The sequence below is a fragment of the Rhea americana genome, unplaced genomic scaffold, assembly GCF_003343005.1.
Source record: "Rhea americana isolate MKP2758 unplaced genomic scaffold, rheAme1 scaffold_206, whole genome shotgun sequence".
Lineage (NCBI taxonomy): Eukaryota > Metazoa > Chordata > Aves > Rheiformes > Rheidae > Rhea > Rhea americana.
The window spans coordinates 963,056-975,611 of record NW_028186217.1 but is presented as its reverse complement, the minus strand read 5'-3'; the positions used below and the strand labels follow the sequence as shown (position 1 = coordinate 975,611).

At 37.2% G+C, this 12,556-nt stretch overlaps 1 protein-coding gene across 3 annotated transcripts in view; it reads left to right on the top strand.

Annotated features, from left to right (window-relative positions):
- GPD2 (glycerol-3-phosphate dehydrogenase 2) overlaps positions 1–12,556 on the top strand; it is a 61,739-nt gene that overhangs the window by 20,355 nt on the left and 28,828 nt on the right. For all 3 annotated transcript variants that reach the window (XM_085304333.1, XM_085304334.1, XM_085304337.1), the window contains exons 4-6: positions 2,927–3,051; positions 4,080–4,177; positions 5,201–5,364. In XM_085304333.1, coding sequence (XP_085160459.1) covers positions 2,927–3,051; positions 4,080–4,177; positions 5,201–5,364 — 387 coding nt within the window. The remainder of the gene's footprint in view (positions 1–2,926; positions 3,052–4,079; positions 4,178–5,200; positions 5,365–12,556) is intronic.

Genomic DNA, 12,556 nt, shown 5'->3' with positions numbered 1-12,556 from the left:
CAGTCGCGGCTCTCGGCCACGGGAGAAGCTCTGCTCGGGCGGTGGGAGGGCAGGACAGCCCTCCGCGTGGGCCGGCGGGCGCTCCTCAAGCTCTCGGCAAGCTCAGCCTGCGAAGGTAGCACCTCCTCTCAYAAGCCTAACGGAAAAAGAGCCCCGGATGGAGAAGGGAGGCTSCACGAGTATCTTTTCCGAGGGAAAGGCTGTAATATCAAGCCCTGTTCRGATGGGGAATGCCATATTCCCCGAGAATATGGTATATTTGTCCAAAATATTACATAAAGGATTGTTGAGAAAAACTTGCCTTGGAATRTATTCTCTCTGTGTTGCTTACAGTAGAATCAGCCCCATGAAAGCGAGAACCGGCCTTCATTAGAATTTTGTGCTTGTAAATTTTTTTCTGTTTTGTGGATAAAATGGAAAAAAAAACTTGCCTTTGTTATATTGTGGAGGAAAAATATACTTCTAAAACATATAGAAATTATTACAGGTAATTCGTATTTATCCTTTTCTATATATTCTGATTATATCAGTAGACTTCTGAAGTATGAAATATTCATAAGCATTTGGTTAATGAATTGTGTATTGTTGCCGTTCATTCACGGAACTTGCTCTTTTACTTTTGCTTCACTTAACAACAAATTTTGCTTTTCATGTGTTTGATRCGTTTTCACCAAATTATTCCTGATTGTATCCATTAATCTTCAGTCACATTTGACAAAAACAAATTACTCTGATCTTTGAAAGTTACCAGTAATAATTAGTGCGGTGGATTTTTTGTTCTTTTTTTATTTTTTTTTGACATGAAAGTTTTAGAAGAGCAATAAACGCTAAAATGTATGTTCAGCAAGCAATAATGTAAAGAATTCCTTAATGTATTTTTGTGATACAAGGCAAAAGACAGACCCCAGGGATAACTCCTAACGCAGATAACGTTCTCCTCCTTGGGCACGCGTGCTCATGTGGTTGCAGTTAGCTTCAGGAACAATATTGCACGATTTCATTCATTTTTTTTGCCTTACCTGGCTAATTTTAGAAAGCTGCCAGTGCTGGAGGGGGTCTGTTATGCTGATTTTTGTAACACAGCTTGTACTTGTAAGTGTGTTTTACAAGCTGAAGGGCTGCCGCGTAGCCGCGCTGTGGTGCTCAGGAGGTTGGTGCTGCTGGAGGCCGGTGGTGGTCGTCTTGCAGGGACGTGCCCAGGGACGTGGCCAGGCTTGTAGCCTCCATCTTCCCCTGGAAAGGCGCCTGCTTGCGCAGCTCCTCCGCTCGCCACCCTGCCTCGCGCAGGATCGTACCCCTCGTCCGTCGGGACGATGCAGGCGCGCCCGTCCCGTGGGGGACATCTCTAGCAGAGTGACTGAACTCCTGGGGTATTTGGCTTTATAGCGCCTTTATATGCGRCGCTGCTTCTTCATCCACCAGAAGCTCTTCTCCATCCTTGATGTTGCCTGTGTATGAGGATGCCTGCATGTTGTGCGAGTGCTGTAGTATGTACGCAGGATGTTATAGAAAGGTTATTTGCTTCAGTGTCGTTGCTAGAGAACATATTTTGTATTAAACCTCAATTGTAAAAAAATTTCYTCTGTATAGCAGAGCCTTATGTACAAGTGTGCATCATGTTTTCTGTAACTATATTGGGACCAAATGTAGAGAAAAATGAAGTAATTGAAATGACTTCTGAAGGACTGCAAAGCCGTGCAAACCTGATTGCTGCCAGCAGCCACGGCAGCTGAGATTCAGTGGCCTGTCCGTTGATGTTTGCATCTTGTTGACACATTGATGTTTGTTTAATTTTACTGGTAAAATGAATGTGCGATAAGTTCATATTTGGACAAAAGTACAAGTAATGAATGACGAGTAATGTTAGAAGCATTTATTTGCTGGCTTCCCGGTGAAAGGAGGGAGTTAGCTTATCTCAAAGTCGGAACTGTAGCTCTTAGTTGAGGTTTAGAGCCAGTGTGTGTGGAATTTGGTCTTGGAGTGGTCGATTGCTTGTGACCAGATACTGAGCGTGTGCTTAATCCTGAAAGACTGGTCCGAGTTGGATTCAGTTCAGCTCTCAAACTCTGAGCTTTGCTGCTTAATCTTTTGCTGGGTACGTTTTTGAGTGTGCGTGGGTTTGGGGGGGGATTGTTTTGTTATTTCCACTGGGCGTTGTTAGGTTTTCATAATTTTCTACATTACTTAAGTCATTTTTTTGCAACATGTTAACGACAATTTCTGCTTCTTATTTTGCAAAATAAATAAAATTGCACTGGAGTCCTGGCTTTCCATTGGAGTTTGCTATGATTTTTGCTTTCAAATCTTCCTCCAACCATTTAATCAGTTCTAGAGGGATAGTATTAGGGTTTGTTTGTGTGTTGGATGAAGTTTTTATTTTGAATAAATTTTTTTAGAGAGCAAAATAATGCCTGTACCTGGATTTCCAAAGATACCTTTGGGATGGTTTTAGACAGTGTGTCAGAATTTTGTGAGCTCTCCTGTGAGCTCAAGCACACCTTTGGCTGGTTCTCCGTCGGCCAAAGTTGGCAGTCTCTCTGGTGTGCTTAAACTGTTAATGTGGTAGGCTGAGAGGACTCTGTAGCAAAGAGTTAAAAGTATTCAGGAAAATACTCTGTTCCTGCCATGAATGCAAACTATAATTTGCTTGAGGGAGCATGGCCCCTATAATGTACGGTAATGCCTTTCTATTGTGAAACTTCTAGGTTTTAATGTGCCGCTGTTTAAGTTCTGTTTTGACTTTTCCCTTAGGAAGCGGCTAAAATTTTTCATTACAATATAGACAGTGCACTGCACWTTGAATACAAATTTATCCATGTTCAGAGTAATTTTTCTTGTGATTGTCTCTACCCTAGAGAAGTGTCTTTAATGAATTACATACAAATTGTGTAATTTAAGAAGTTAATTTGGTTTTCTGGTAACACAGGACTAAAAACAGCCCTTATAGAAAGAGATGATTTCTCATCAGGGACCAGCAGTAGGAGTACTAAATTGATCCACGGTGGAGTGAGGTATCTTCAGAAGGCCGTCATGAAGTTGGATTTTGAGCAGGTAATTGTCTATGCTGGTTGTTGAGCAAAAATTGCTAGTAGATGCTTTTCTCCGTTCCAAATTATATCCACATTCTCACAATCTTTTTCTTTTCTTTTTTTTTTTTTTAATACTTGGCTATTGTATTCCAAAACCACTGTGTATGGAAAATATTTTCCCCAGATGAGTTTTCTAGAATATGGAAAATCAGTGCTGCTGTTGCTTGCTAAGTTGCTTATAGCCAATCTAATTGCTACACCATGTGAACAGTGAATGTTGCTGGGAGGGAGGGCAGAAATAGGAGTGACTTCAGAATAAAAAACTTCTTACCGGTTATTTGATAAAAATTTGGAGGAAGGAGTGCCTATGTTGTTTGTTTGTTTATTTGAAAAGTAGAAAGAAAATATGAATAAGCAAATAAGTGAATAATTTTATATAAATATTTTTGTGTATTTTTGTTAGTGTTGCTTTGGTCTTGTAGAAGCATGATACAGTTTTGAGAAATCAGTTTGCTTCCTCATTGAGACATCTCTAATTTAAAACATAAATGCTGAAAATACTGTAAAGGAAATAATGATTTCTCAAGGGAAAAAGAAATCAAAAATACAACTATTCAGCTACAGAAATCAACATCCATTTTTTTCCTAAAGAACTTTGTATTATGGCTTCCATGTTTGCAGGTTAATATTGGTAGAGAACCTAACTGTGGGAATTGTAGTGGTAGTATCTTGGGATGAATTCTGAACTTTTTGAGCCTTATGTCCATAGTAGAGAGTCACAACATGTATTGTCTTCATATTCAAATAAAAAAATAATTTGACTGACCTGGCACAATACCAAAATCTCTACCAAATATTAGAGAAACTGATTTACTTTAGAGAGTTTTTTGGGTAACTTTTGAATTTTTGAGCAAAATTCAATTATGTTATTTAAAGAAATAGTAAAAATTATGTAAGATATTTGTCTTGACCAGATTTTTTTTTCATTAAATGTTGCACATTGACAAAATTGAGTACCTTGGAATTCATATGTACCCTCTTATTTTTCAGTACAAGATGGTGAAAGAAGCACTTCGTGAGCGTGCAAATTTGCTTGAAATTGCTCCTCATTTATCAGCTCCTTTGCCTATAATGCTGCCTGTTTACAAGTAAGCTCTACTATAATATCTCTCCATTAGCATTGCTTTTGACAAGCAGACTCTTTCCCTGGAGGACTTTCTAGATGTCTCTTTTTGAGCATGTTTTTAAACCTGTCACAAGCTTTGTCCTCCAGGAGGTGAGAATTTGTTGCCGTACTGTAGAAGCGTGAAGTTCTCTTACGGCACCACCCTGCTAGCGCTGCTATCCAGTAGCACCTCTCGGACTTCAGCTTCCTTCAGTGGAGTTCTGCAAATATGATGGATGGGGAGGGGAGCAGATGTTGCAGCTGACATGAATTTTTCATTCCCAAGAATATTATTCCCTATTCTTTCTTGTACATCTTTTTAGTCTTCAGCACATGCTTTCAGTGATCTTCAAAATGTATCCTTTTAGTCCTTACAGCCAGCAGTTCTCCTGAGTTACTGTGCAGTAATTCAGCGCGTTTGCCTTCCCCAGTACATGGTAGTGTTCTACTGAGAGGACAATTATCTTACATACCTTAAGAGAAAGGGAGAAGAAATAACTTCTTCAAATGGAGTGATTTGAGATAACCATTTTTATAGAGCTAAAAATCTATTTACTAGAACAGGCTTAGAGCAGTGAGTTTTTGCTAACTGTTCTTAGTGTATGGCTTTACTCCTGCCTTAATAGAGGGAGCTTGAATTGGTCATGTAGGTCAGCAGTGGACCATGTTTATTTGATGGAGGAGCAGGAGATGGTCAAGATATGCATTTGGGGAATCATTTTTAGCTCTAGCACTTAGTTTGGTGGCTCTTTCTTCAGCAAATAGCTCTAATTCTTTGTTTGCACTGAAGTACAAAACCCCAGGTTCTGATCCTAATTCTAGGATAACTTAAGCCTTGAATATGCTTTACTTACTGCTGTGAATAGACCCACAGTACACAGCAGACAACAGTACATAACATTACATGTTTATACGTTTATGGTATCACAATAAAATTCATGATAGTACAAACGTAAAACTAATGTAATGCAACCTACTGTGTTTTGTTTGTTTTTTTTCCTGGCAGATGGTGGCAGTTGCCATACTACTGGGCGGGAATAAAACTCTATGATCTTGTGGCAGGAAATCAGTGTCTGAAAAGTAGTTATGTCCTTAGCAAGTCAAGAGCCTTGGAGTACTTTCCAATGCTACGCAAAGACAAGCTTGTTGGCGCTATTGTCTACTATGATGGTATGTACCGTCTCAGTGCTTACCTTATTACATTGTGTTGGTTTTTTTTGAAATACAAAGTGTGTAACTATAGATTATGTTCATGGAATCTGAAAAGGAAGAAAAACAACCTGAAGGATTCAACTTGCATCTTAATTTATATCTGCCAAATTAATGCTTATTCTGCTTGCTAAGGTGACTTACTGAATGTGAAAAAGAATATACTGTTTTCTTGGTAAGTAGGTAGAGTGACAGATGAAAACAGTCTAAAGTTCTGATGACTGTCCACAACTTTCCAGTTTATATTATGTGTTTTTGAGCCTAGAGCAACTCTTTCTGAGCAAATACTACACACACGTGGTACTTGATGCTTCAGTTTGTTCTGTTTATAGTAGTTAAATATCCTCACTGCAGAGACCAAATAATACAAGTGATTTCTAATCAGTTAATAACAAAATGTTGCTAGGTTTCTGAATCTTGTGTTTACTTCAGACTTAACTTACCTTTTTTTAATAAAGCCAGTGCTCGTATGAAGCGTATTTTACTGAACACCTTCTGAGGTATTATATATGAAGAAAGTATGATCATGCTGGTAATGTTAAATGGTTTACTGTTGCACTTTTACTCTAGAAATACTTTCAAACCTGTCCAGATGACTTGACTTTCAACTATGATAACTGATTCTTATATTGAGTTAGGTCAGATCTGTATTAGTATTATTATTTTATCTTTTTTTCCTTATCCCCCCCTTTTTTCTTGTGTATCACCCTCTCCCCCAGTACGATTGGTCACTCTGAAGATAGAACTTTCATTGTAGTCATCACCAAATAGCAGATATTGCTATAAGGCTTGAGTGCTCTCTGTTACAACCTCTATATTTTAAGAGTTCTAAATTCCTGAGGGGAAAAATGTCTGCAGCTCAAAGTTGTTTCATATTTAATCTATCACATGGGAATATTTGTGTGTGTAAGGGTTGCACAAAATCGGTGCCTGTGTTAGAGGGAGAAAGCAGAGAGATGCTTTGTGGAAGTTTTTGATGTGTCTTTGAAAAAGAATGAAGATTTGTAATAGAACTTAAGTCACTGAAATTGTCCAGAACAGCAGTTTTCATGTTCAGAAGTGCTTATGTGTGCATGTTTGGGAATGCCACTCTTGTTTGTGATAAAAGAGCTGATAAGTTTTCTGTTCTATTTGAATCCATGAAGTAAGTCTAGTGGTAAGTCCCTAGCTTAGCTGCATAGCAAAGGGTACCACAGTGGATCAGAGAATGCCTTAAACCACAGCAGAGAATTCTTAATTTTGTTCCGTCAAGCTCTACAGATAGATAAGGCTGATTGAAAACAAAATTGGACAATGATTGGTTGGCTTCCTTGACAAATGACTACCTAGACACTTTGCTAATCTAAAATATTAATGTCTGATGCATAGATGTTCAAGTTTTATCCAAATTGCTGTATCTCGATACCTTCCAAAATCACGAGTTGCATCCCTAAATGGTCAGGATGTAATTGTATACTTAATTTTCTGTAAACTGAACAGAATTTCTATTTTTTAAAAAATGCATTTAGCAATAACGAATTTTGTACAAATTTTAAATGCAGGAAAATTCACTGCTCTGGTTGGAATACCGGTGTGTGCTCTCGTAACTGTTTTCTTGGTGCACTTGTTTATGTATGCATATCCAATAGATAAAATTCAGACTTGTATGCTGTTTCACAGTGTGTTTAATTGGATTGTTACCCCTCACCCTCATCTGCAATCCTCTTTCATTTCCCTTCCAAGAGGAAGGTTTCTGGTAAAACTTACCCAACAATGCAGCCAGATTGGTAACTTAAAAATACCAAATGTGTGGGGAACAGTAGGGCAAAAAAGCCATAGATTCCTTGCAGGCTTGGAGGAGCCCTCCAAAGAATAAATAGATTAAATACTGATTTACCTCAGTAGTGGCACAGTTCTAGTTAGCTTTTACACGGGGATGTAGTTTGTGACCTTTGGCAGCCAAAAAGGTCTTCACACAAAATTGATTATAAAGGTAGCTCTTTTCCTTTTTTAGAACTACATTTACACTATTCATCAGCTTATCAATAGGTGCTTTAGTACAGGAAAGAATTAGAGGGACTCTTGAAACACACTGGGTGCAGATAGTACTTATTAGGCCTCTGGCAAAAGTACAACACACTGATAATTGCAAGTTGTCTGGTATGAAGAAAGAGAAAATATATATGTATATATGCACGCACACACAATTTTATATATATATATATATATATATAAACTTAGATGTGCATACACATGTACGTGTAGGTTCTTACATGAAAATAGTATGAAATTTAAAGGGAGGACTTAACTTTTACCGATCTCTGATGGTGAAAACAAGTTCCCTATTTTTTTTTTAATGAAATAGGCTGTTTAGAAGCAAAACTTGATACTGGATTGTGGTACTTTGAGGTATGCTGTTTGTAGCAGCTCTTGTTACAATACACAAAGTTTTCACTTTGGTTTGGCACAGTCTCAAAGTAATTCAACTTTATTTTTTTATTATCATAGGCCATTCCTTCCCTTAGACAGCTTCAAGGAATTCCAGGAGTAAATAAGAAGAACCAAGTGGTTAACTGTAAATAGAATACTCTTTTGAGAAGTATAATCTACTTAAGTTTTGTTCTAATTAAATAGATGGTTTAGATGCATCACAGCTATTTACTATTCTAACATGCTAAAGATATGCATTTAGAAGATAAAGTTAGTTGGTAAGTTCCTTGGACAAGAAATGCTTTTAAGCCATGTTGCAATAAATCTAAGGATTTGGCACCAAGATAAAAATGTTATCTTTTAGTGAAAAACATCTGTGCGGCAATACAATGCAAAATTCTGTGAGTTATAGGTATCTCTGGTTTTGTTTCCTTTTCAAGCAATAGGAAACAAACCTACAGTTTATATTATAAATGTGAGAGAGTAAAATTAATAAGTCTGAAAAGTACAAAATAGTGAAGAGCAGTTAATGAAGACTGATGGTTGTATAATCACTGTTTATTGCTTTAAATATAATTGGAAACACGTAGCTAGAAGAAACTAATAATTGTCCTTTCAGTGGAAGAACTGCAATGTAAACCCACCTCAAGTTAGACTTTTGGGACTCTAATTTGGCAAGAGATCTCAAAAACAGACTTAAGTTTTGCTGCTGGTGAACCTGCTGGTTTAGGCTAGTGTATCTGGTCTTGTTTTACTTTCCTTAAAGGACTCTAGTATTAAAGAGTAGGTGGATAACCTAACTCTAGTGATTTTAAAGGACCACTAGAGTTAGATTATCCATACTTTTATGCAGTTTAAAGAAACGTTGTTTTGCAATTAAAAACACTAAACCCCTTAAACTACCAAAACCCCCCCAAAACAAATAAAACCCAAACCCACCAAACCCTCGATTGCTTATTCACCACTGGAAGAATAATTTTTTTTCTGAAAGACTGATCTATCAAATGTGAGTTCATAATATATATTTGAGTACTTTGAGGTTAAATCTAGGCCAGAGGAAAAATTTTAGACTAAAATATCAGGTCACTACTTGACACACCACATTCCAGAATGACATCCTGTCTATAGTAACATGCACCATAGTATTTCTTAGTGGCTTGACCTACTGTCCATGTCATAGATGGGGCATACGGCATTGTAACACACTAATTGGTCTATCTTAATCAGTTAATCTGTTCTGTCCATAATAGGCTGTTTTTAAGGTTGTAATGTGTCAGTAAGCACACTTTAGATCTTGTAAATTATTATACTTCATTCTTAGCTGTGTATTTTCATACTCTAAATCTGGAGGAATTGAGGACAAAAGGGAAATGGAGTTGAACTTGGAAAATAGGAAGGGGAAGTTAAGACTGATCAATACCTCTTCTAGTTCTTTCACCAGAATTAAAGTGAAAGAATAAGGCATTAAATAATAGTAAGACAGCATTTAAATCTTAATGTCATATCTCTTCCTTCTGTCTTTCCCTATCTTCTCTAAATAATAAATGAATTGGCTTTTTAAAAATGAAGTACCTTAACTGGTTGTACATATGTAAATAAATGTAATATTTTTTTCTTTCCTTTCTCTGTTCCTGTCTCCATCATAGTTTCTTTGTATCTGCAGCATTTAATAGCTCCCACTAGCAGCATTTCACTATTTGACATGTTGATTATTGCCACTAAAGGGAAGAATTTAATATGTTGATTATGTAGGTTACTTTTTTTTACTTATAGGTGGTCCAGTTATTTATTTATAGATGGCAATATTCTTTTGCAATGAAAAGATCAGAAATGCTTGCTCTTATTTTATTTTGTAATTGTTGATCAAACTAGTGGCTTGTCAAATAATCCATTATTCATGCATATGTTCTGTTCTGAAATGTTGCTCTGGTCRTCTTAATTACATTTTAAAAATTGTTTATACAGGCAAAAAAAAAAAAAAAAGATGGTACATTATAAATGTTGGAAGTACCAGCAATAGCAAATCAGACTTTACCAGAGGCTATTCTTGCTCTGTCTCAGCATCAGGAAACTAAAGCATATGTTGGATGTTAGCCTGGGTGTACACAATGTGTCCTATTTATTCAAGGTTTCCTTTGAAGCCACAACTTACAAGTTTGTTTCTTAGGGGTACATGTCAGACTTCATTTAGCATTTGTTGGTATTAGGATACTCCTGAATAGCAAAAAGGCAACATTTTGGGGGAAGAATGTGGCTGCTATCTGAGCAGTGATCTGTCAGTTCCATTTATGTAGCTCAAGGAAAATTGGATAAGAGGCACTATGGAGAAGCTAACGCTAGGATTTCACGATCATGCACAGAATTATTTTAAAGCATTTTAAATGAAGAATTAATCTCCATTTAAATTGTACATAACTCATTATGTGAAGAACTAGGAAAAACACTAAAGCAAAGATCCAACTGACCAGAATATTACAATTAAGTGTTTAGAAATGCTTGCTAATTCTAAGTGACAGAGTTCTTTTTAAGATGCCTTATTTTGTATCTTTGTGTTCTTGTAGACTTTTTTCTTTACATATTTTGCCTTGAAAGATGAGTTTTGGGGTATATAAGGAAAATCTATGTTCCTGACTCAGTCATGAATTTAAAATTCTAGGGTTTTGTTGATACTGTTTTTTATTGAATTTGCTGTTTATTTTATGAAAATATAAATGAACATACACTGTTTTTGTGACTGTGTTGCAAGTCACTGTTTTGGCAAATCATGTTTGATTGGTTAACGTTTTTTTCACAAATTTCCAGTATACTTGCTGGGATGTAAGTAATTGTACTTTTTATAACTTTGCATTCTCAGTATTCTTATATGTATTCTATCATGAAATATTTTAATATGGGACTTATTTAAAGGTGGAAAAGAGAACCTTTCACCGAGGATTTAGCTTGCCTTGTTTACAGCAAACCCCATGAGAAATCCTTCCCAGGYGCACATGCACGTATACAGAGACACACACACACAAAAAAAATCAATGTAAAAGAGTAAAGCATTCATTAAACTGTCAAAAATGGAATAAATGCTTTTTTTAATTTAGGCTSTTGTAGCTGTTTTTCCTAGAATTTGAGTGTGTCCTGAATTATGAAATATTATAGCTTTATAATTAATATCTGACAAATTAATATTTTGAGAATATTGGGAGCTGTAATAGGGGTATTACCCTATTATAGATGCAGACAACTGTTTAACTTTATTTTTCTCTGGATATAAAAGCTCTTTGACAGTTTGTCACTAAAAAGGTTTTCTGTAGGTGAACTACATTGCTAACCATATTTCTCGATACTTCAAAATTGAAACTAGATGAATTAGAGAAGCCTTGCAGGCGCACTAACTGTAGATGTAGCATGGAAAAGACTATATATATCCTCCGTATCCAGTTGCTTTCAAATGCATTTTTCCCATGTTACGTATAACAGTTGTGTGCAAAGTCCTGAAGAAAACCAGGCTTATACAAGCAGGCTTATTGGCTGCCTCTAGTGGAATACACGTAAAATGAAATACACATCTTGCTTTGACTGAACCTATGGAAATAATATTCTTCTTTTCCGAGGTTAGAGTAAATATTAGTGAGGAGGGTGGAAGAAGCATAATCTGTTATAAAAGGTGCTTCTGGATTCCCTGATAAAATCTGTTGGGTCTCAGTTTGCTTGTAAAGCTCTTCAGTGCAAAGTCATTTGTATCATATAGTGCTTTATCCATCAAAGAGCTTTTTTATCTTTTTCAAAAGGGATAAAATCAATAGCTTAAAATGACTTGCATCTTTAACCCAGTTTTCCTTCTGTCAAAGGGTACAGCTGTACGGGCATACCTACAGGAGCCGTAGTTCGCTCTCAACAAAGGAGCGCGCCTGCGCTCCGCCGCACTTTTTTCTGTCTTTTTTCCTCCTTTTCGCTGGAGGCGGCGTTCCCAAAAGCATGCAGATGATAACTGCATCTCCTGCTGTACCTGTAACAATTTAATTGTGTAAGTCAGCCCAGTCAAGCATCCCCGGCTTATGACTGGGAGACATGAAATTCATTGTCATTATTGTCCCTGTCATTTTGGATCATTATATCCTGCTGCAGAATTTTCCTCACTTCAGTGCTTTCTTACCTCCAGGAAGCAGGGATTATGGCTGAGGTTGGGGTGGGGGCAGGACTGTGAACTACATTTACCTCAGGGGAGCCACAGATTAAATTGGCTTTGCTCTCTGACTTGCTGGATTCGTCTGTTTGTACGCCGTGGGTTTAAGGTTGGAAATGATGAATATTCTAGTGAATTCTCTGCCTTTTTTATGCTCGTATAAGCAAAGCATGATTTTTTTTTTTGTCCCTTAAGTGAATGGTGAATAATTCTTCAGATCATGTTACCAAAAAGATTTAAGATTATTCTTGAGCAAAATGACATTATTTGCGCATTGTGCCACAAACATCTTAGTATTCCCCAGCGTGTCGTGGCTTTGAGAGGAAAGACGCCACTGGAGCATGTAACTTTGTTGTAATTCATACGCGTGCATTTTATGTGCGTGTAATAGCAGATCGTTAGTTAATACGCGCGTTGTTCCACGTTGTGGATATGAAAACGTATACGTTGAGGGAAGGTCGGGTACGCGGTTTCCGTCGTGCCGCGTTTTTGTGCGAGACCTCGAGGGCGAGTGGGCGCGAGGCCTGGCGAGGCCTGGCAAGGCCCGGCCGCCCGCGTTGCGTTGTGGCC